Source organism: Cavia porcellus, unplaced genomic scaffold, assembly GCF_034190915.1.
Source record: "Cavia porcellus strain 051 isolate PalLab524CR breed Dunkin Hartley unplaced genomic scaffold, mCavPor4.1 scaffold_20, whole genome shotgun sequence".
Lineage (NCBI taxonomy): Eukaryota > Metazoa > Chordata > Mammalia > Rodentia > Caviidae > Cavia > Cavia porcellus.
In genome coordinates this window covers 20430479-20450556 of record NW_026947503.1, presented here as the reverse complement: position 1 = coordinate 20450556, position 20078 = coordinate 20430479, and the positions used below count along the sequence as shown (strand labels likewise).

The 20078-nt window shown below is 36.6% G+C and overlaps 1 protein-coding gene across 1 annotated transcript in view; it reads left to right on the top strand.

Annotated features, from left to right (window-relative positions):
- The window catches only part of Phlpp1 (PH domain and leucine rich repeat protein phosphatase 1), a 231293-nt gene that overhangs the window by 188519 nt on the left and 22696 nt on the right, over positions 1 to 20078 (top strand). Inside the window, exons 11-12 of the mRNA XM_013157076.2 lie at positions 482 to 682; positions 5519 to 5681. Of these exons, the coding sequence (XP_013012530.2) occupies positions 482 to 682; positions 5519 to 5681 (364 nt within the window). The remainder of the gene's footprint in view (positions 1 to 481; positions 683 to 5518; positions 5682 to 20078) is intronic.

The window sequence follows — 20078 nt, the reverse complement described above, 5'->3', positions numbered from 1 at the left end:
GGAACCTGATAACAGCAAGGATTCTCATCCAGTCCCCAGCTGTGCATTGTGTGTTTGTCTATGTTTCACAATAATTGGAAGAATTGTTTAGATTTTGACAGTTTTAGTTATTTTAGGTTTAAAAGTATTCTTTGTGTTTTATCCATCGTTCACTCTGCCATCTGGGAACTCTTGACAGCATTTATACTGTCTTGTGTGTTTCATTGTAAGTTTTATTGAAGTATAATATAAATACAGAAAAGTGGCCACATCGTAACTGCTGAACCTGATTTTCTCAAAGCGAACACGTTTGTGTAACAACCATCAGAGGTCTTTTTGCAAGTGGTGCCTGAAGTGAATTATTTGAAGCCAGGACCTGTCTTTTCATTTATATCTCTAAACCCATTTTCTAATATGACTGCTATTAGTTTCTAAATTTATGTAGAGCTCTAAACTAAAATTCTACTGTATCAATGAGTTTTATTGCATTTTGTCATTGTAGCCTGCGATTCCTGAATGCATCTGCAAACAAACTGGAAAACCTTCCTCCAGCTACACTTTCTGAAGAGACAAACAGTATCTTACAGGAGTTGTATTTGACAAATAACAACCTCACAGATAAATGTGTGCCCTTATTAACAGGACACCCTCATCTGAAGATCCTTCACATGGCCTATAATCGACTTCAGAGTTTTCCAGCAAGGTAAGGAAGGGTTACAAAGTGATGTTCATCTTTGCATTTCTATAAATGTATTCATAAAAGGGAAAAGGGTAAAAGCTGAAATGTTCATTTCATAAGTAATGTGAAACTCGTTTACTTGTTCCTCCCTCATTTCTATTTGTCTTTTATATAAGATATAATCAGCATTACCCTAAAGAGAAGTATACTGGTTTTTCTAATATAATACATGCAAAGACCTAGCCACTAGAATGTTAAGATTTTGAAATGAGGTATAATGTTTAATAGGTCATAGTTTTCCTTTTACGTCTCTTCATCCAGTCAAATTGATTTTTTTTAAAAAAACATTAATTTATTATAGGAGAATTAGAATGTAACCAAGGAACCTGAAAGTTCTGTACTAAGTACTAGCTTTTGTATTAATGTTTGTGGTGTAAGAACAGTAGTAGGAAAAACAGACATTGAAGAAGATATTAGAAAATGGAAGAGTATTCCTTGCTCTTGGCTAGACAGAACCAACATGGTGAAAATGGCCATTCCCCCAAAACTGTTATACAGATTTAATGCGATTCCAATCAGAATACCATTAACATACTTTATAGATTAACATACTTTATATGTTTAGAGAAAACATTCCTAAAATTCATCTGGAAACAGAGGAAACCTAGAATGGCAAAGGCAATTCTGGGCAACAAAGGCAAGACAGGACACATCTGAATTCCTGGCTTAAAATTATACTATAAAGCTACAGTAATAAAATCAGCATTGTACTGGCAAAGAAATAGACCCAAGGATCAATGGATCAGATTAGAAGACGCAAACACAACTACAAAGACACTCAGCCATCTTCTATTTGACAGAGAGGCTAAACATGTTCCCTGGAAGAAGGATAGCCTCTTTAATAAATGGTGTTGAAAAAATTGGCTCTCCACATGACAAAGACTAAAACTAGACCCATGCCTATCACCATGCACTAAACTAAAATCAAAATAGATCAGAAATCTAAATATTAAAACAGAAACACTAAATCTACTGAAAGACAAGGTAGATAGAAGCCTTGGAAAGATGGGGTAGGCAGAGAATTCATGAACAAAATGCAAACCACATGGAAAACACTTCAAAGAATCAACAACTGGGACCTCATGTTATTAAAAAGTTTTTGCACTTCAAAAGAAATCATCAACAGAGTGAAAAGAAAACCCACAGAGTGGGAAAAAATTTTAGCTAGCAACTCTTCAAACAAAGGACTTATATCCAAATATGTGAAGAATTAAAATACATCAGGCCCTCCAAATTCAAAGACCCTTTCCAAAATGGACATCTGAGATGAACACACATTTCTCAGATGAATGTTCACCATCACCGATCATTGGAGAAATGCAAATTAAAACAGCATTGTGGCTGGGGATTTAGCTCAGCGACATAAGCGCCTGCCTTGCAAGCAGGCAGTCGTGAGTTCGATCCCTGGTACCGATTTAAAAAAAAAAAAAAAAACAGCATTGTGATTTCATCTCATTCCAGAAAGAATGGCTGCCATCAAGAAATCAACTGATAACAAATGTTGGCAAGGGGAAAAAAACACTTCTCCACTGTCGGTGGGAGTGTAGACTGGTGCAGCCACTGTGGAAATTAGTATGGAGTTTCCTCAACTAATATAGGATTGGAAATTTCATTCAATCCAGCTATTTCCCTCCTTGGTATTTTCCCAGAAAAATTGAAAAGGTCATGTCACAGTGATATATATGCACACATGTTTATAGCAGCATAGTGTGTAATAGCTAAATCTTGGAAACAACCAAAATGCCCATCAACTGCAAAGTGGATGAAAAAGATGTGATATTTTTTTACAATGGAATGTTACTCAGCTATAAAAAGGATGATCTTCAGGCCTTTATTATAGGTGAATGGAGGCAACTGGAGACTATACTCATAAGTGAAATAAATAAGAATTATATTTGTAAATATCACATTGTCTCTCTAGTGTAAAATAATAAAAACTATAGGAGTAATAAGATCCGAAATGAGTAATAGCTATTATAAAAAAGAAAGGGAAGGAAAGTGCTCTAAAGGATATAACTGCATGTATGTTTCAGTGTGTAAGATAGATAACCATATTACTCAGTTTTTGTTGGATCATTGAACAGAATGGTTTGCATTCTCATTGTTTGTATACTCTTTTTTGTTGTTGTTGTCTTTTTCCTTTTTTACCGGTACTGGCGATCGAACTCACAACCGCCTGCTTGCAAGGCAGGCGCTTATGCTGCTGAGCTAAATCCCCCGCCCTGCATTCTCATTGTTTGATTGTCCACTTTTTCTATGCTTTAATTCTGTGACTTAAACAACTATTTCTAAGATGACAATATGTAATTTATCAACTCGTGATTTCTTAGCGTTAATATCTTTGAAATTCTGTATTATTTCTACTCTTTTTTTGTGGTTTTTTTTTTTTTTTTTTTTTTTTTGCTTAAAAAAAGGGCTTTTTTTTTTCTTAAAAAAAAAGCTGTAGGGCACTTACCTAGAATGCACAAAACCCTGGATTCTATCCCAGCACTACCACAAAGAAAATAAAGTAGTGGTATCCTCTACAAGCTTAGAAACTATGTGACCACAATTGATGACTCTTCAGATTTCAGTTGTATTTTTGTACATTTTAAGTTTTGGGGACAGTAGCGTAGTGTCTACTTTTAAGTATATCAAGACACTCGGCCTACTGTGAGGACTTGCTGTTTCCATTTTATCAGCATTTACCCATGTAACAAGTTAGGACTGAGAGCACATACCTGCTCTGCTGGTAACTTTAGTGTGACATAAGGACCAAGTAAAAATACTGTTAGCATAGCTTCCCTGTGCCGCCACCAGGGCCACCAGTCTGTTTGACGACCTTACAGGTGGATGAAGGCCCAAATACGTGCTGACTTCAGATTTGCTTTGTTTCTGGTAATATCTTTCTCCTAGTATCTTCCCTCATTTGATATTGATTATTTCTGTGTACTTTTACTTTAAAACGGACTGGAAAAAATACAGTAGTCACATAACAATTATATATTTGAAAGGGCTTACTGTCCTATTTCAGATAGCAGCTTTATAAAAGCCTGCAGAATTAATGCTCGTTCATTCTAATTCTGAGGCTATTCCCCTAGCAGCCCACCCTACCCTAAGTACAGATTTTTATGTACTTTGTTAAAATTCACTTTGCTACAATTTCTTTCACCTGGAGGGTTGTAATTTGATACATTAATCACTCAGAAGACCTGAGCTCCTCAAGACCCAGGACTGTGGCTATTTATCTCCTTCAGCTTCATGTGTCATATGAGGTCTGGCCTATATAGACATTGAGCAAATGGTAATGGACATGCCCTCTCTATCGAGTCATTGTTGGTCCCACTTTCTATTTTCAGAAATGGAAACTTCATTGACATTCCCTTTCTTGGATCTGATCTGTGAATCTTTGTTCATTTTCTCCTGTTATCCATTGTTATCTCCGTATTTCCATTCCATATCTCCATTATTATCTTCTCAAAATAAAAGGGTATCCTAGTCAAATAATATTTTTATGAAGTCAGGCTATCATTGGTGAATTACTTGACAGCTTGTACATTGTATTAATGTCGTCTGTAGAATATCCTGAGAGCTTATTGGATATTTATGCTATCAAAACATCTGATTTCATAAGATAAAAATGTATTTCGCAGGTACATATTTATTTTCAAGATAAGCAAATGTGATAACCTTTAATATGTGGGAGGTGACAAATGAAATTATTCTTGCTAATCTTTGTCAAGATGTGTTGTGACACATGAAATCCTAACAAGCAGTAAGGATACCAGTAACTGTATCCTAAGTGACTCAGATTATGTTAGATTAACAGGGAATCCTGCACTTCGAGTTGCTCAGCCCTCAGGGTCTGAGGAGTAGAGGTCCTATGGTGCTGATAGAGATGGAGATGTTGTTTGGTGTTCCACTCTTACAAAGACTGCATGAAACCTTGATTCTGGAATTTTTTCTTATCAATTAGTTATTTTTTTGTTTTTGGGGGTTTTGTTTTTACCAGTACCAGGGATCAAACTTACGACCACACACTAGCAAGGCAGGTGCTTATGCTGCTGAGCTAAATCCCAGCCCCTATCAATTAGTTTATTAAGGTTATAGATGATTGAAACTAAGGTTGTTGAATGAAAATGTTCAGTTATATTAGTATTATTAAAGTAAAGTTGGAGTGCTTTGTAGTGTTTAACAAGAGTCAAAAGAAATTTCTTCAGGGCCAGTTTGTATTTAGGTACTGCCAGGAGGCCAAGAGATATTCCAAATGGTTATCAACATCCCCCAACTCTTCGGCACCACCTTGTAATCATATGTGATAGAGTGATTTGAGGTGCAGGGTTTAAAAGGAAAGCCTGTCTTAATAGGAGCTACTGCTTTGTTCTTTGTGTCCCTTTGAGCTTTCAGTGCCACTGGAAAGAACTAAAGAACTCATGTTCTCAAAGTTAGCTCTTTTAAAGCACTTATATTGGATTAATGCTGTCTTTTGACCCATTTAAGGAGAATTCTCTTTGGAGTTCAGATTAAGCTACATAACTTAAACACTAAGTTGTCAAGTAACTTAAGCACAAGTTTAGGTGGAAAAAAATTGTTTTTCTTCTTGTTACCAGTTTGATTAAATTTTTGTTCTGTGATAGGAAAAGAGATAAAATTCTTAAATATTTGAAAATGATGGTAAAATAAAGTCATTTGTAAAAGTGACTATTACAAGCCAGACTTTAAAGTCCACATTGATTCTGATCTTGTCATTGTGTGTGTTTAACTTGCCTTATAGTAATTCTGTAAATCCTTTCTTTATGAGCTTTATTTTCTTTTTTTTAGTAAAATGGCAAAACTGGAGGAACTTGAAGAAATTGATATCAGCGGTAATAAATTGAAAGCCATCCCAACCACGATCTTGAATTGCAGGCGCATGCACACTGTGATTGCTCACTCTAATTGCATTGAAGTCTTTCCTGAAGTTATGCAGCTCCCAGAAATCAAGGTATGTGGGCTGATTTCATGAACTGTAGGCTTCGAGTCAGTAGAGAAGGTGCATTTCCTTAATTCTTGAGCTCTTCACATTTGTACCTTTGTTGTATTTAACTCAAATTGAAGACCCTCAATAGTTATTGATTCAAAGGGCTACATTGTTGAGTTAGCAAGAGTTCCAAGCCAAAAGCTGAACTGGATGTTTGAAATTATACTCCTGGGCTGTTGGCATGATATGAGGATAGTTACATAGCCAACCAGTGCTTTTTTCCTGTCTAGCAGTACTTTTTTATTTCCAGAGTTGTTATATTAGTCAAATAATGATTCAGGTATGAAACAGTTTGAAAAGATTAATATTACCACTGCCTATTCCTAACTTACCTTATTAAAGAGCATAATAGCCAAACAGTGATAATTCCTTATACACACAATGTGTCATTACCAATTTTTTCAGCTGAATGAAATGAAAACAGTAGATACTATTCCCATTTGATAGATGAGAACATTGAGGTGCTGAAAAACAATGAAGCATTTTATGAAGCCAGCAAATTGATAACAAAGGCAGTCTGCAACTTCTGGCTTAGGATAGATTTATGGATTGAAAAAAGCTCACTAGAACTAAAGCTGTTTCACAGCTTTATAGTTCTAATACAGTTCTGTGTCTGTATTTTATTGTTTCTAATTATCTTCAAATTTATGCTTCATAAAAATTCAGTGCTTACAGACCTGGACCATAGTCTTATCACTTAAGGGTTAAAAGTAATAGCTATTTTAGCTGTACTTCCCTCTGTAGGTACTCTGTTATAATCTCATATATCAGATTAAAACGTTACATATGCGTATGAATATACTTTAAATAGCATTTTGCGTCATACAGGCTCTGAACATTTATTTGGTTAAGGGATATACCAGCTATTTTCTAAGTGTGCTCATATGCCTGTTTCCAGCAATGAAGAGTTTTGCTTTGGGCTTTAAGAGCACTGTATGTCACCGCGGCAGTTCAAAGTGTTCATTGTAAACTGCCAGAAAGACTGTACTTTTGATTTCATAGCGGTGAAGAGCAGGTCTTTCACATTTGGATCCAGGCTGAAAATTACCTCAATGCTCTGTTTCTTCATGAAAAATGAAGAAAAGAATCAAATTTCTTTCACAGACTGTTAGGAGGATGAAATGAAATGAGAGATATAAAGCTTTTGAAGTAGGAATGGTACCTAGGTAGAACTCTCTCTAAATGTTACCTACTTTTTAAAGCTTATTTTTTCTTTGTAAAGTTTTCATTAATACATGTATGTGGTAGATATGCTCATATTTATTATGAGGAGCTGATGCATGCACATAACTCATCTTAATTTTTTGTGCTACCCTCCCAAATCCTTCCCTGCATCTCCTGGTGCCTTTTTTTTAATCTGCAAAAGACTGTCTCTTAAAAAAAAAAAAAAAAGACTGTCTCTTGTTTCCTGTTGTCTATCTTTTATTTTGCTCTTTATTTATATTTTGAGTTTCTCATATGAGCAAAACCATGTAGCATTCAGACTTGTATGTGATGCACATAACAGTGTGATCTTAGGGTATATCTATTATTCTACAAGTGACTTAAGTTTAACCTTTATGGCAGAGTAGTACTCCATTGTGTATAAATATCACATTTCCTTTATCCATGTATCTGTTGATAGGACATACGGACCACTCTCAAGATTTAACTATTATGAACTGTGCTGGTATAAACATGGATATGCACATGTCACTGTAATATGATGTCTTTAATTCTGTTGGGAAGATACCTAGAAGGGGAATAACTGGGTTGGATGTTAAGAATTTGTAGTTGTCATTATTTTCTTCTCCTCCTCCTCCTTCAAATCCTTTAATATCTGTACAGCATAGTTCACAATCCCACCAACAGTGAAGAAAGATTCTGTTTTCCTACAGCCTTGCCAGCATTTGTTATTATTTCACACTTTAATGACAGCCATTCTTTCTAGAGTAAGGTGGAATCTCAGTGTTGTTTTAATTTGCATTTCTCTAATGGCCAGAAAGTTGAACATTTTTTCATATACTTATTGGCCATTTGTACTTCTGAGAAATGTCTGTTCAGTTGTCCCGTTTTTTATTCTTTTATTTTGGTGAGGTCTGATTTTTTTAAATCCTTCCCATTTTCTAGATATTAGTCTTTTGTCTAGGGAGCAGCTGACAGAGATATTTTTCCATTCTGTAGGTTGTTGCTGTACTTGTTGGTTGTTTCCTTTGCTATGCAGAAGCTTTTAATTTGATGTGATCCCATTTGTTGATTCTTGGTATTAATTCTTGTACAATTAGATTCAGTTCAAAATGTCCTTACCTATGCCTATATCTTCAAGAGTTTTACGTATTTTATCTATCAGCAAGTTGTTTTAATTTTAGTTTAGCACATGATGAGAGATACAGGTCTAGAGTTACTCTTCTGCATGTGGACAGTGCATTTTCCTAGCACCATTTCTTGCTATGTTTTCCTCCAGTTCCTCAGAGATTGTTAAACTGGTCTCTGTACATTGATGAGCTGATGCTCTAATCCAGAGAAGAGTAGCAGAGACTCCAGACTAACCTTCTATTTACTAGTTAACTTCTCTACCTAACTTTTAATTTCATAGACGTTGTTGTTTTTTAAGATATGGGTTAAATTAGATAACATGTGTAAACCTGGGTTCACTCTTCAGTACAAAAGATGCAGACCAAAACAAGACAAATAGATATCTAGCAGGTGAAAGCCAAATGTCTCCCAATGTTGTGTAAGTCCCCACATTCTAGATCAGTGCCTTCTATTCTATTGAATCCCCTCCCCTGTTGTCTTCTTTCTGTACTATACTCACAATTCCTTTTAAAATGTTACTTCTGTCCAGGTGTAGTGGTACACACCTCTAACCCTATGGTGGGCTGAGGCAGGAGTATCACAAGTTCAAGGCCATTGTAGATAACTGTCTTGGTTACTTTTCTCTCGTTGCTGAGACAAAATAGTTAATACCCAAAATTAAGGAAGGAAAGGTTTTTTGGCCTTCAGTTTTTTTGGAGGTTTTATTAATACTCAGCTGGCTCCAAGTCAAGGTGGCATGGCTAAGGGGCAGCAGTTCATGGCAGCCACAAGCAGCAAGAGCAAACTGGGCAAAAAGGGGAAAAAGTACACCTCCTCCCTCACTTATATTGTATGCCTGTCTTAGTTACTTTTTACTCGTCGCTGAGACAAAATACCTGATGCCCAAGTTGGGAAAGGAAAGGTTTATTTCTTACAGTTTTTGGAGGTTTCAGTCCACACTCAGTTGGCTCCAAGACAGGCGGGCATGGCTGGACCACAGTTCATGGCAGCCGCCAACAGCAAGCTCGAACCAGCAAAGAGAAAGACACACCTTCTTCCTGCCATTACATCACATCCTGGCTCCACCCCTAGTGGGTGTAGCACTAACACCATCAATCCAAGCACTAGACAATGAACCATCACAAATACACAGTGCAAGCTCATGAGGCCTGGGGGACACAAACGTAAACCATGACAATGCCTATCCCTGGGGGAAGGGGTGTAACACTCACACTGTCAATCCAGCAGTAGACAATGAACCAATCAGAAACTCTAGATTCAACCACCTGCATGACTGCCTGAGGCTCTGGGGGGATGTCCAGACACAAACAGTAATAGCAATTTAGCAAGACCTTTTAAAATAAGAAAATAAGGGGATGAGGATTTAGCTCAAAGGCACAAATGCTTGGCAAGTGTGAAGTCATAAATTTGATGCCCAGTACAAAAAGTTAAAAACCCAAGAAAATAAAAAGGGTTTTATCATTTTAGCTCAGCAATAACCCCTGGGTTCAATCCTATTAACAAACACACACACACACAGTTCTGACATTGCTTTTTAAGTGGTTTTCTCCCCCCTCCACCTTTTTTTGAGATAGGGTTTCACTGTGCTTTTTAGGCTGGCTTTGATCTTATTTTGTAACCCAGACTGGCTTCGAACTCCCAGCGATCCTCCTGCCTCAACCTCCAGAGTGCTGAGATTATAGGCATGTGCTTCCATGCCTGCTGGTTTCTCTTCCGTTATCCTTTGATTCCACCTTCCCTCCCTAGCTGTCATATCAAGGCATAGTCAGTATTTTTTATATCTAACTCTTCCATTACCCATAAATGTAGGTTTTGTGGTTGAGCTTTTGGGGAGGGGATGCAGTTTGAGTAATGTCAGTTATTCATGCACAATAATATAAAAGAAAGTCTTTTAGTCCTGGACAAATAGTTTTATAGAAAAATTAGTTGTTTTAGTCCAGAGTGGTGGACACACCTGTAATCTCAGTACTCAGAGACTGAGACAGGAGGATCCTTGCAAGTTTAAGATCAGCCTGGACTACAAAGTGAGCTCAAGGCCAGCCTGGACTGCATAGTGAAACCCTGTCTCAAAAAGACAAAAAAAAAAAAAAAAAAGTTGGGTTGTTTTAGAACTCTGAACTGGTATTTTAGTGTTTCGTATGAGAACATTTTAAGTTACAGTATAATTGTTTGAAAACATTCTCAGTAAAAATAGTATATTTTGAGTGATAAGCATACATATGGAAGTCTTCATTGCAAAATGATTCCTAAAGTATACTTTTAAAATGAATAGTTTTATTTCTAGGAGGATATATTCTAGCCTGTATTAAATAGTTTATTTTAATGTGTTATTGAGTTAATACCCCTAAAGTTTATTTATATTACTTTTGGAAAACAAAGTGTAATAATTGTGAATTGTAAAGTGTCTTATCAGTGTACTGTTGTTCTAGGATCATTGCAATTATAAAAACAACAGATAACATTTAAAATGATAAGAGCATGGTGCATATAGCCAGATAGTTCTTTCTAAGCAGCATTATCTTCTCAGACAGTAAATGAAAATGTTTATCCACAGCTTTATTACCAAAACTTTCAAAACAATTATTTAAAAGGACAAACAAATCTCTGTACTAAAATATGTATGCTAAAATGTTTTTTAAAAGCACTATGACTTTTTAAAACACTTGAAAAAATAAGGCATTTTTCATGTGTTTCTAAAACAAACACTGTAGACATCTTCTAATCTGTGCTAACATTTGACTCTGGTCTCTTTTTTCCAATTGTGGTACATCAAGTAAAATCTGTTAAGTGATCCTTTCATGCCAATTTCTATATTTGGACAAAGAGGTCATAAAAGTTACTAGTGGGAAAAATAATGTTTTCAGAATTTTATGGTGAGTTCAGACACAAAGTCATAGTACTTTTACTCCTTAGTATTATTCTCTTCACTCTGTTCAGCACTTTTAAATTAATGTTCTAAACTACTACAAACGGTCCTGTCTCCTTGGAGCAGATTGCACCATTACTGTTCTGAAATAGATGAGGCCTAAAGGTCTAGCTTGATGGTAGGCCATTGCCTGGTTCAGTCTCTAACACTAGAAAAATAAATCAAAAAAAGACAGCCCTCACTCTGGAAAATGCGTAGCTTTCAATCACCTATCAAAGCAAACATGATCCAATTCCCCACTTCAGCCAGGCTAAGCTTGGCTGGACCTGGTGCTGAGTCCACACCTAGGGCACTAAGACCAGCAAACCCCAGAAGCCCAGAGGGCCGTGAATGACATTTGATTCCTTCCTCAGCACCCTTCACTGAGCTGCTTAGAAGCCACAGTGATGATGCTGTTTTGCTGCAAAATTCAAGCAAGTTTGGTGATTTCTAATTAGTGATTTACTGTGTTTTGCAGTAGAGACATTTTGAGAAAAAATTAGTGAAATTGAGATTTAAACACTGTATCAGCAACTTCTTTGTGGCAAATTTCTGAAACGTTATGGCTTCTTCACTGAGTGAATAGCATCTTTTAAAATATTGCCCACCCACTTCAGAAAGTTACTTTCATATTTGTGCTATGCAAATAAATAAATTGCTGGCTTATTTTGAGAGAATTCTTCTCTAGAATCTCTTGTACCTAAGTAGGTAATGGAGTATGAAATTTCTTTTTTCATTTTTTAGAGTATATTTTAGTATGGTATACTTTTCCAGATACAAGGACTGTAGGAAATTGAAAAGATAAACACGCCTTCTGGATTCAGATAATCTCAGAAAGGCAAATAAAATCCCAGCCTCACCAGGTAGGCCATACTTGGCTCAGTTACACCAATCAAGTGCTGTTTGTCAATCTTACCGATAGTGCACAGTGGAAGAGAGTGTCAGCTCAGTTTTAAAGGCAGAGGGAACACAGGGAGATGAGTGGTCAGAATGGAAGAAGACAAAGGATTAGTTCTTCGGAAGTAGGATATTGGAAATGAAGTCAGGCCTGGCACAAGTTAGATGTCTGTTGGGTAGAGAAAGTCCTCCTAGACTTAAAATTAGTGAGACACCTGTAATGCACATATGAAAACCAGAATGCAGGAGCAGTCACTATGGCCCTAGAATCTGGTTACATAGTCTTTTAGGAAATTTTCTGACAATCAGGGAGAAATAATGTCATAACCAATTTGAAGAAGTAATGATGTAAAGGAGTCACTCAGTTTATAATAGGATGTATTTTCCTAAAGTCAGATTTGTAGTTACTTTAGGTTTATTATTTTCCAGAGTTAATTTCAAGAAGAAATAGGTTACTGTTTGATACAAAAATATTTCTTTAAATGAAAACTTTACTCTGGTTGTCATTTTTATCAGTTCAAATTCTTGTAAAATTGCTTGAATCCAACATCTAATTGAGAAAAATTATAGAGAGAATATATAAAAGTTTACAAGGAAGGCATTATAGAAGATTAAGCTCTTCTTTTGTAATTCCCTTAAAAGTGAGAAAGCTTAAGCATTAATATCAGTTTCTGAATAATTATATATAAATACAATTGTGTACAGAAGACTAGTACTATACTTCGGCTTGTGTGTTTTTGGTAAAAGGCAAACTCATATAAACTCAGTCAGTTAGGCTGTAAACATCACACAGTAATTATTAATTCACCAAGCCTTCTGCAACATCAACAATAAATAGTGATTTAAGAGAATCTGACTGAAAGTTGTATGTTGAGAAGTAATGTATTTGTGTAAAAATTTTAGAATTAAGCTAAAATGTTGCAGTTCTTTTATAACAAAGAGAGTTTCTTGTTTCTCTGAGAATCACAATCTGTATTTCATCATTAGTCATTCTGTCTTCAGCCTTACCTCCTATTCTGATTACGCCCTTAGCAGCTCACAGGAATTTCCTTGACCCAGCATGCAGGGCTCCTTCTAGTCTTTCCTGGCCTGTGTGGTAGCTCTCCTTGGAGGCACTCTTGTTCTAGCATGCCTTTAACTTTGATTCTGCACACAAATCCCTTTGAAAAGGCCTGCCCACGGTCTCTATAGCTGCTTTATAGTGTCATACTCTGTACACACTTCTACTATACTATTTGTTCTGGGTGAAGAAAATTGTATTGTTTTTTTCCCTCACGGCTTTGAAGTCCTCACGGACAAGGAAGTGTCTGCCATCTCTGTAAATCTCTGATGTTTGGTTTACTGTATGCTAATTTTTAGGTGCTTGATACATGCTATTTTAAATGAATATTTGGATTTCTTTGCTGCTTATGAATTTAAAGTTAGAAAATTAGCAAGCCTATTCAATGGAGAAATATGCTATACATTACTTCTTACCTTGCCAGGGCGGGAGAATAAAGAGTATGATCAGAAGTTGCATTTTTGGAGCCATCAACACTATTGAGTGATTGTGATGGACAAGGTGTCATGTGGAGGAAAGAGGAAGGTGTTGCAGAATCTCTAGGAGCCAGTAGGTGAAGGTGCTGTTTCATGGCAGTACAGGCAGTTGTTTGGTAGGGGATACATAATATACTGTTATGATAATTGATATGCACATTTCCTCAGTAATTTCTTTTCTTTTTTTTTTTTTTTTTTGGTGCTGGGGATTGAACTCCCGACCTCATGTTTGGCAAGCAGGCACTTATGCCGCTGAGCTAAACCCCTGACCCTCAGTAATGTTTTTTAAATTACTTTTCATTGCTGGGACAAACCAACATCTACAAGTTAAGGAAAGATTTACTGTAGGTCACAATTTTTAGAGGTTTAGTTTCAGTTAGCTAATTCCAACTCAGGGCAGGCAGTACAGCAGAGGAGCATCACACAGGAGAAACAGATTGTAGTTTGGCAGGCTGGAGGTAGTCAAGCTGCCTTCTTCTTTTCTTTTTATGTTCCATCCAGACTACAGCCCATTGGTTGTTAACACCAATGCCTAGAACTATGCTAAACCAATTAGTGGACTAATGTAGTACCATACAACCATGATGCAAAAGCCCCAACAGGAAGTGCATGAGACTTTGGGGGTATCTAGCTGAAAGCCATAGCAAAATATAGTAAAGAAATGCCCTGTGGCTTTTGTGAGTTACTCTTAAACCATGCATCAAAATGTATTCTTTTTTTTTTTAAAGATAACACTGATTATATTTCTGTGCTTTTATCTAAATGTATTCTTTGCAATTTATCCTTAAAATCAAGACTTCCTTCTCACCTGTGAGTTATCTTAGTTTTTCTATATGTTGAATAATTCTATTTGGGATATTCTTAACAGAATTTCAGTTATAGCAAAGAAATTTTTGTTAGCTGCATTCTGGAATGACTTAGGAAAAGTAACTTTCTATTAGTCATTTTTGGTCAGATTTAATATTTCTATTTAACAGCATGTTTTGAAGACAGTTGTAGTGCATTAAGCATATAGGCACATACATTAACCTCATAGTATGTACTGGTACTCTGGTACTCTTTTTTTCTATCTAGTCTTCTGCAGGTATTTCTGCTTTTGTTGTTGATGGTTTTTTTTTTTTGTTTTTTTTTTTTTTACCCTTTACAGTTGCTAAGCCACCAAGTATTTGTTGAGTACCTCAAGTAGTCAACTAATGTTGAGGACTGTTAAAAGAACATGAAATATAGATTGAGCATCAACATTGTGCTCAAAAAGTTTTAGATCTTTGGAATACTTGACCAGTAAATTCTGTGTAAAGATTTCAAAATCTGAAATGCTTTTTGTCCCAAACATTTTAGGTAAGAGAGTCTCAACCTGTATTGTAGTATTTATGGGTCCTTACTATGTTACTACAGGTAGGGTAGCACCAGCTACTGGTCTTAACATAATTTTTGTGAACAAGCGCCTTCAATGTTCAGAAATAGAAAAAGATGGTTGCATACTTACCTACCATTAGTGAAAATACTCGTTGAACCCTCGAGCAGTAATGAACAATGAATGACCTGTAATCCCAGCACTATGAGAGGCTGACATAGGAGGATCATGAGTTCAAGCCCAGTGTGGGCAAGGAGCAAGACTCAGTCTCAAACAAAAGATAGGTTAAAGATGTAGCTCAGTATAAGGCCCTGTGTTCAATCACCAGTACCAGGGAGAGGGAAAGGAAGAGGGAGAGGGAGAGACAGACATTTAAAATGTAAAAGCTATATTACAGTGGTTTTTACTCTTAAGCTAAACTTAACCTAAGTATTCATATCTGAATTTTCACTCTAGAAGACTTAATTACTGACTTCATTTATTTAACCAACAAATAATTGCCTACCACATACCAAACTGTTATTTATTCATTTTTATCCTTTTTTATGAAAAGAATAAAATGAAATCTCATAACAAAATAATGAGAACAATAATAAATACACTGTGTATCATAATCTTAAAAGTAATCAGAATATAAGACATAGACAAAAAACTCAGTGAGAAGAAACAGATAATAGCACAAAATTTTCTTTTTAGTGAACTGCAAGAAACTTGTAATATAACTGAAAAAATTAGCATAATTATAGTGTTCATTCTTTCAATGAAAACATTTGTGAAGCATCTAGTCTTTCCAGTGCACTGTGGTTAGGACAGGGGAAGAAGAAACAGTCCCTGCTCTCCAGAAGGCCATGGTCTAGTAGAAGAAATAAACATGCAGATTATTATAACAAATGACCTCTGATTAAAAGAGAAGTTGGGCGGGCATGGTGGCATATACCTACAATCCTAGTGTTTGGGAGCCTAAAGCAAGAACAGCCCAAGCTCCATGCCAGCCTCTGCTGTGTAGTGTGATCCTTTCTCAAACACATACATGCATGTATGCATGCGAGAAGTTGTAATAGAGTTGATATTATATCAGAGCTTAAAAGGAATAAGTAATTTTTATTCTTAAAAATGTTGGGGGCCAGTGCTCTGGGCAACTATTTAGAAGATAACAATATGTAATATAGTAATGATTGTGGATTTCCTACTCTCCTGTTACTATTTTGTTTTGTTTCATTTTGCTGTTCTGTTTTACTCACTTTAAAATAAAGATTACAAGTACAGCTTTGCAATACATGATTATTCATGGGGTGAATTGGTACATGTACATAACACATGTCAGTTCTTTTTTTTTCCCATCTCCATCCTTCCACTCCTTTTATTTGTCAGTATCAGATTCTTATTTAAAGTCCTTTTAAAATTATCATACATACAGATTAACAACCAGATTAATAGCCAAAACATAAAACACATAAGACAGTTATATTAAATCAAAGTACACATTTAGATATATTGTCCAGAGTGGATTATAGTAACTTTTTTCCCATGCTCTTTTTACCTCTTACTGGTCTTTTATATTATACTTTGTATGTTGAGTTTCTCATGTAAGAAGCCATGTGATATTTAAGTTTGTATGTCTGATTTAATTCCCTTAACATTATGATCTCAAGGTGTATACATTTTTCTTCAGATGATACAAATTCATCCGTTATGGCAAACTGGTACTCCATTGTATATAAATACCACTTTATTCATCAATTCATCTGTTGACATACATGGAAGCTGCTTCCAAGGTTTAGCTATTATAAATTGAACTGCTATAAGCATGGTCTTGCATATATTACTGTGGTATGATATCTTTGACTGTTTGCGGAAGATACTTAGAAAGGAAGTAGTTGTGTGAAATGGAATTTCTAGTTGTTTTTTTGAGGAATTTCTATTCTGGTTTTCCATAGTAGTTGTACCAGTTTACATTCCCACCAGCAATGAAGACGTGTTCATCACTCCCTGTAGCCTTGTCATCATTTGTTAATTGGTTGATTTCTTGATGATAGCCATTCTTTCTGAAGTGATATGGAATCTTGTTGTTTTAATTTGCACTTCTTGAATAGTCAGCAACATGCAGCATTTTTTTGTCTATTTGTTGGCCATTTATACTTTTTCATCTGAGAATTATTGTTCATTTTATATGTTCATTTTTTATTGTGACTTTAAATATGGGTAGATCACAGTTTTTTGCAATCTTAATATGTAGTTTTCTAGGTATTAGTCCTTTGCTGAAGAGTAATTGGCAAAGTAATAATGATTTAACTTCTTCCTTTTCTATACATATCCCTTTTATTTCTCTGCTTTCTCAAATTGCCCTTGATAATGTTTTGAGAACTATGTTGAACAGGCATAGTGATAGCAGACATTGTCTTATTTCTGATTTTGGAGGGAAAGCTTTCAACTTCTCTTGTTTAGTGTGATGTTGGCCATTGATTTATCATAGATGCTGTTACAGTTTGTGTTCCTGTGACTCCACCCCAGGCCTCATGCAATCATGGATGTGACCAAATCTAGTATATGTGATTGATCCATTGTCTAGTGGCCAGATTCATGGTATGAGTGCTACACCCACCTAGGGGTGGAGCCAGCATAAGATGTAATGACAGGAAGAAGGTATGTCTCTCTCTTGGCTGGTTTGTACCTCGTTGTTTACGGCTGCCATGAACAGCTGCCCCACCATGCTACTCTGCCTAGGAGTTAACTGAGTATGGACTGAAACCTGTAATCTATAAGAAATAAACCTTTCCTTCCCTAATTTTGTGTGTCAGGTATTTTGTCTCAACAATGAGAGAGAAAAGTAACTAAGAATTTAGTACCAGTGGAATGGGGTCATTGCTGTGACTGTACCTGGCTGTGTGGTTTAAGAGCCTTTGGAAATGGCTTGTGGGAAAAGTTTGGAAGGTTTCAGAGCTGTCACCTGAATGCACAGAGCTGGAACAGCTTAGGCTGTTCTGTAGGGGAGATTCTGGTCAGAGCTCAAGGGACCAGAAGGCAGATTAAAAAGCCCGCTGGCTTGAAAGGTTTCTACTACATTGGTTGTTGGACTCCAGATGATGTGTGTATGGCTTAGCAGAAAGTTTGTCTGCATTTTGTTCATGTCTAGAGACTTTGCCTGAGACTGAGATTAAAGGGATATGGACTGATTAATCTGGCAAAGGAAATTTCAAGGCAGTCAAATGTCCAGGCAGTGCATGGCTATTGTTGGGGGCTTTTAGCCAGATTTATGTTAGAAATCAAGAGTAAAGTACCCAGCAGTATAATTTAAACATTGTGAGTTTGGTCAGAAGGCAAGCTCCAGTAAAGCTGTGGACCGTAAAGATAGAGCCGAGACCTTGATTGCTGAGAAGGACCAGAGAAATAAAAAAGGTGGCTGGGACCATCCTGGGAAGCAGTTGAGTCACCTTTTGCAGCTTCAAGCCACCAAAAGTGAAAGACTTTGCTCAGTGTAGAAAGCTGTAGAGTGCTACATTCCAGAGTGGCCATGGAGGACAAAGGAGGTTACAAAGTGGTGTCGGCCACACCAGATTCCAAAATGGCAGTGACAGAGAGAAGCTGTTCTCACAATCAAGTTCAGAGAGCTCAGCAACCCAGGCACTTGTCTCTTACAGCCAAGAGAGAGAAAAATCTGGCTACTACTCCAGCTGGCAGCAGACCTTAGTAACATCCATCTGGCACTGGTTTTAAGTACAAGTAAAATGCACAAGTTCTGAGGATAAGGCAGCTTCCACCCTGATTGCAGAGGACCTGGGAGGCCAGGAAATACACTCCTGAGAGGGCCCCTGAAGGTTGAAGCCAAAGGTGCAGTGTAAATCCCAGAAGTTTGGAAAAGCCAGGAACATGGATCATCCAGAGAAAGCTGCAAAGACCAAGCAGAATGGCCTTAAGAGAGAAGCTGTGGTAGTTGAAAATGCTATGGGGGTAGAATCACCCAAGCCTTTAGGAGCTTGTAGCCCAGTGGCTTCTGATGCTAAGCATGTAATGCCAGGACTTAATGTTTGCCCTGCTGGATTTTGGACTTGTTTTGGTTCCAATCCTTGGTATTCCCTATTTGTAACTTTTGGAGTGGTAATGTTTATCTTGTGCCTCTGCATTTTGGAAATGTTTAACTTGTTTCTTTTGTAAGGAGGGTTACAGTTAAGAGTTTGCCATTAGATCTCAGACAACACTTCAGACTTGGATTTTTCAGCAGTACTAAAACTGCTAAGACTTTGGTAACTCTTGGGGATAGACTAAATGTCTTTTGTATAAGGGATGTGCATGAGTCTTTGAGGGGGCCAGAATGGTATGGTTTGTGTTCCTGTGGCCCCGCTCCAAGCCTCATGCAATCATAGACATGACTAAATCTAACATTTGTGATTGGTCCATTGTTTAGCACTCGGATTAGTGGTATGAGTGCTATACCTGCCTGGGATGGAGCTAGCATATGATGTAATGACAGGAAAAAGGTGTGTGTCTCATCAGTTCACGCCTTGTTATTTGCAGTGGCCGTGAACAGCTGCCCTGCCATGCCATCCTGCCTTGGAGCCAACTGAGTATGGACTGAAACCTCTAAACTATAAGAAATAAACCTTCCCTTCCTTAACTTTGGGTGTCAGATATTTTTTTCAACAAGAGAGAAGAGTAACTAAGACAGATGGCTTTTATCAAATTGAGATAAAGACCTTCTTTTCATGTTTTCCTTAGGGTTTTTTCATGAGTGGGTATCGGATTTTGTCAAATGCTTTTTCTGTGTCTTTCAAGATGGTCATGTGATTCTTGTCCTCATTTTGTTTATGTGGTGTATTACACTTATTGAATTGTGTATTTTGAACCATCCTGGAATAAATTCCATTTGTTTATGATGTATGATCTTTTTGTTGATTTAATGTATTCTATTTGCTACTATCTTATTGAGGATTTTTGCATCTATGTTCATCAAAGATTGGCGTATAGTTCACTTTTGTGATGAGTCCTTTTCTGATTTTGGAATCGGTAATACTGACTTCCAGGAATCACTTTCAGAGTACTGCTTCCCTTTCAATTTCATTAAAGAGTTTGATGAGTATTGGTGTTACACCTTCTCCAAAGTTCTTGTAAAATTCAGCAGTGAATCTGTCAGTATGTGGGACCTTCTTAGTTGATTGTTTACTTTTATTACTTCTTCATATTCACCGGTTGTACTGGCTTATTTGGGACTTTCATGTCTTCTTCGGTCAGCTTTGAGTGTTCATATGTTTTTAGGAATTATGCATCTCTTCTGAAATTTTCATTTTATTAGACCGCGGGTTCTCAAAGTAGCTAACAATCTGAATTTCAACAGAATCCATTGTGATTTCACCTTTTTCATTTCTAACTGCATGGTTTT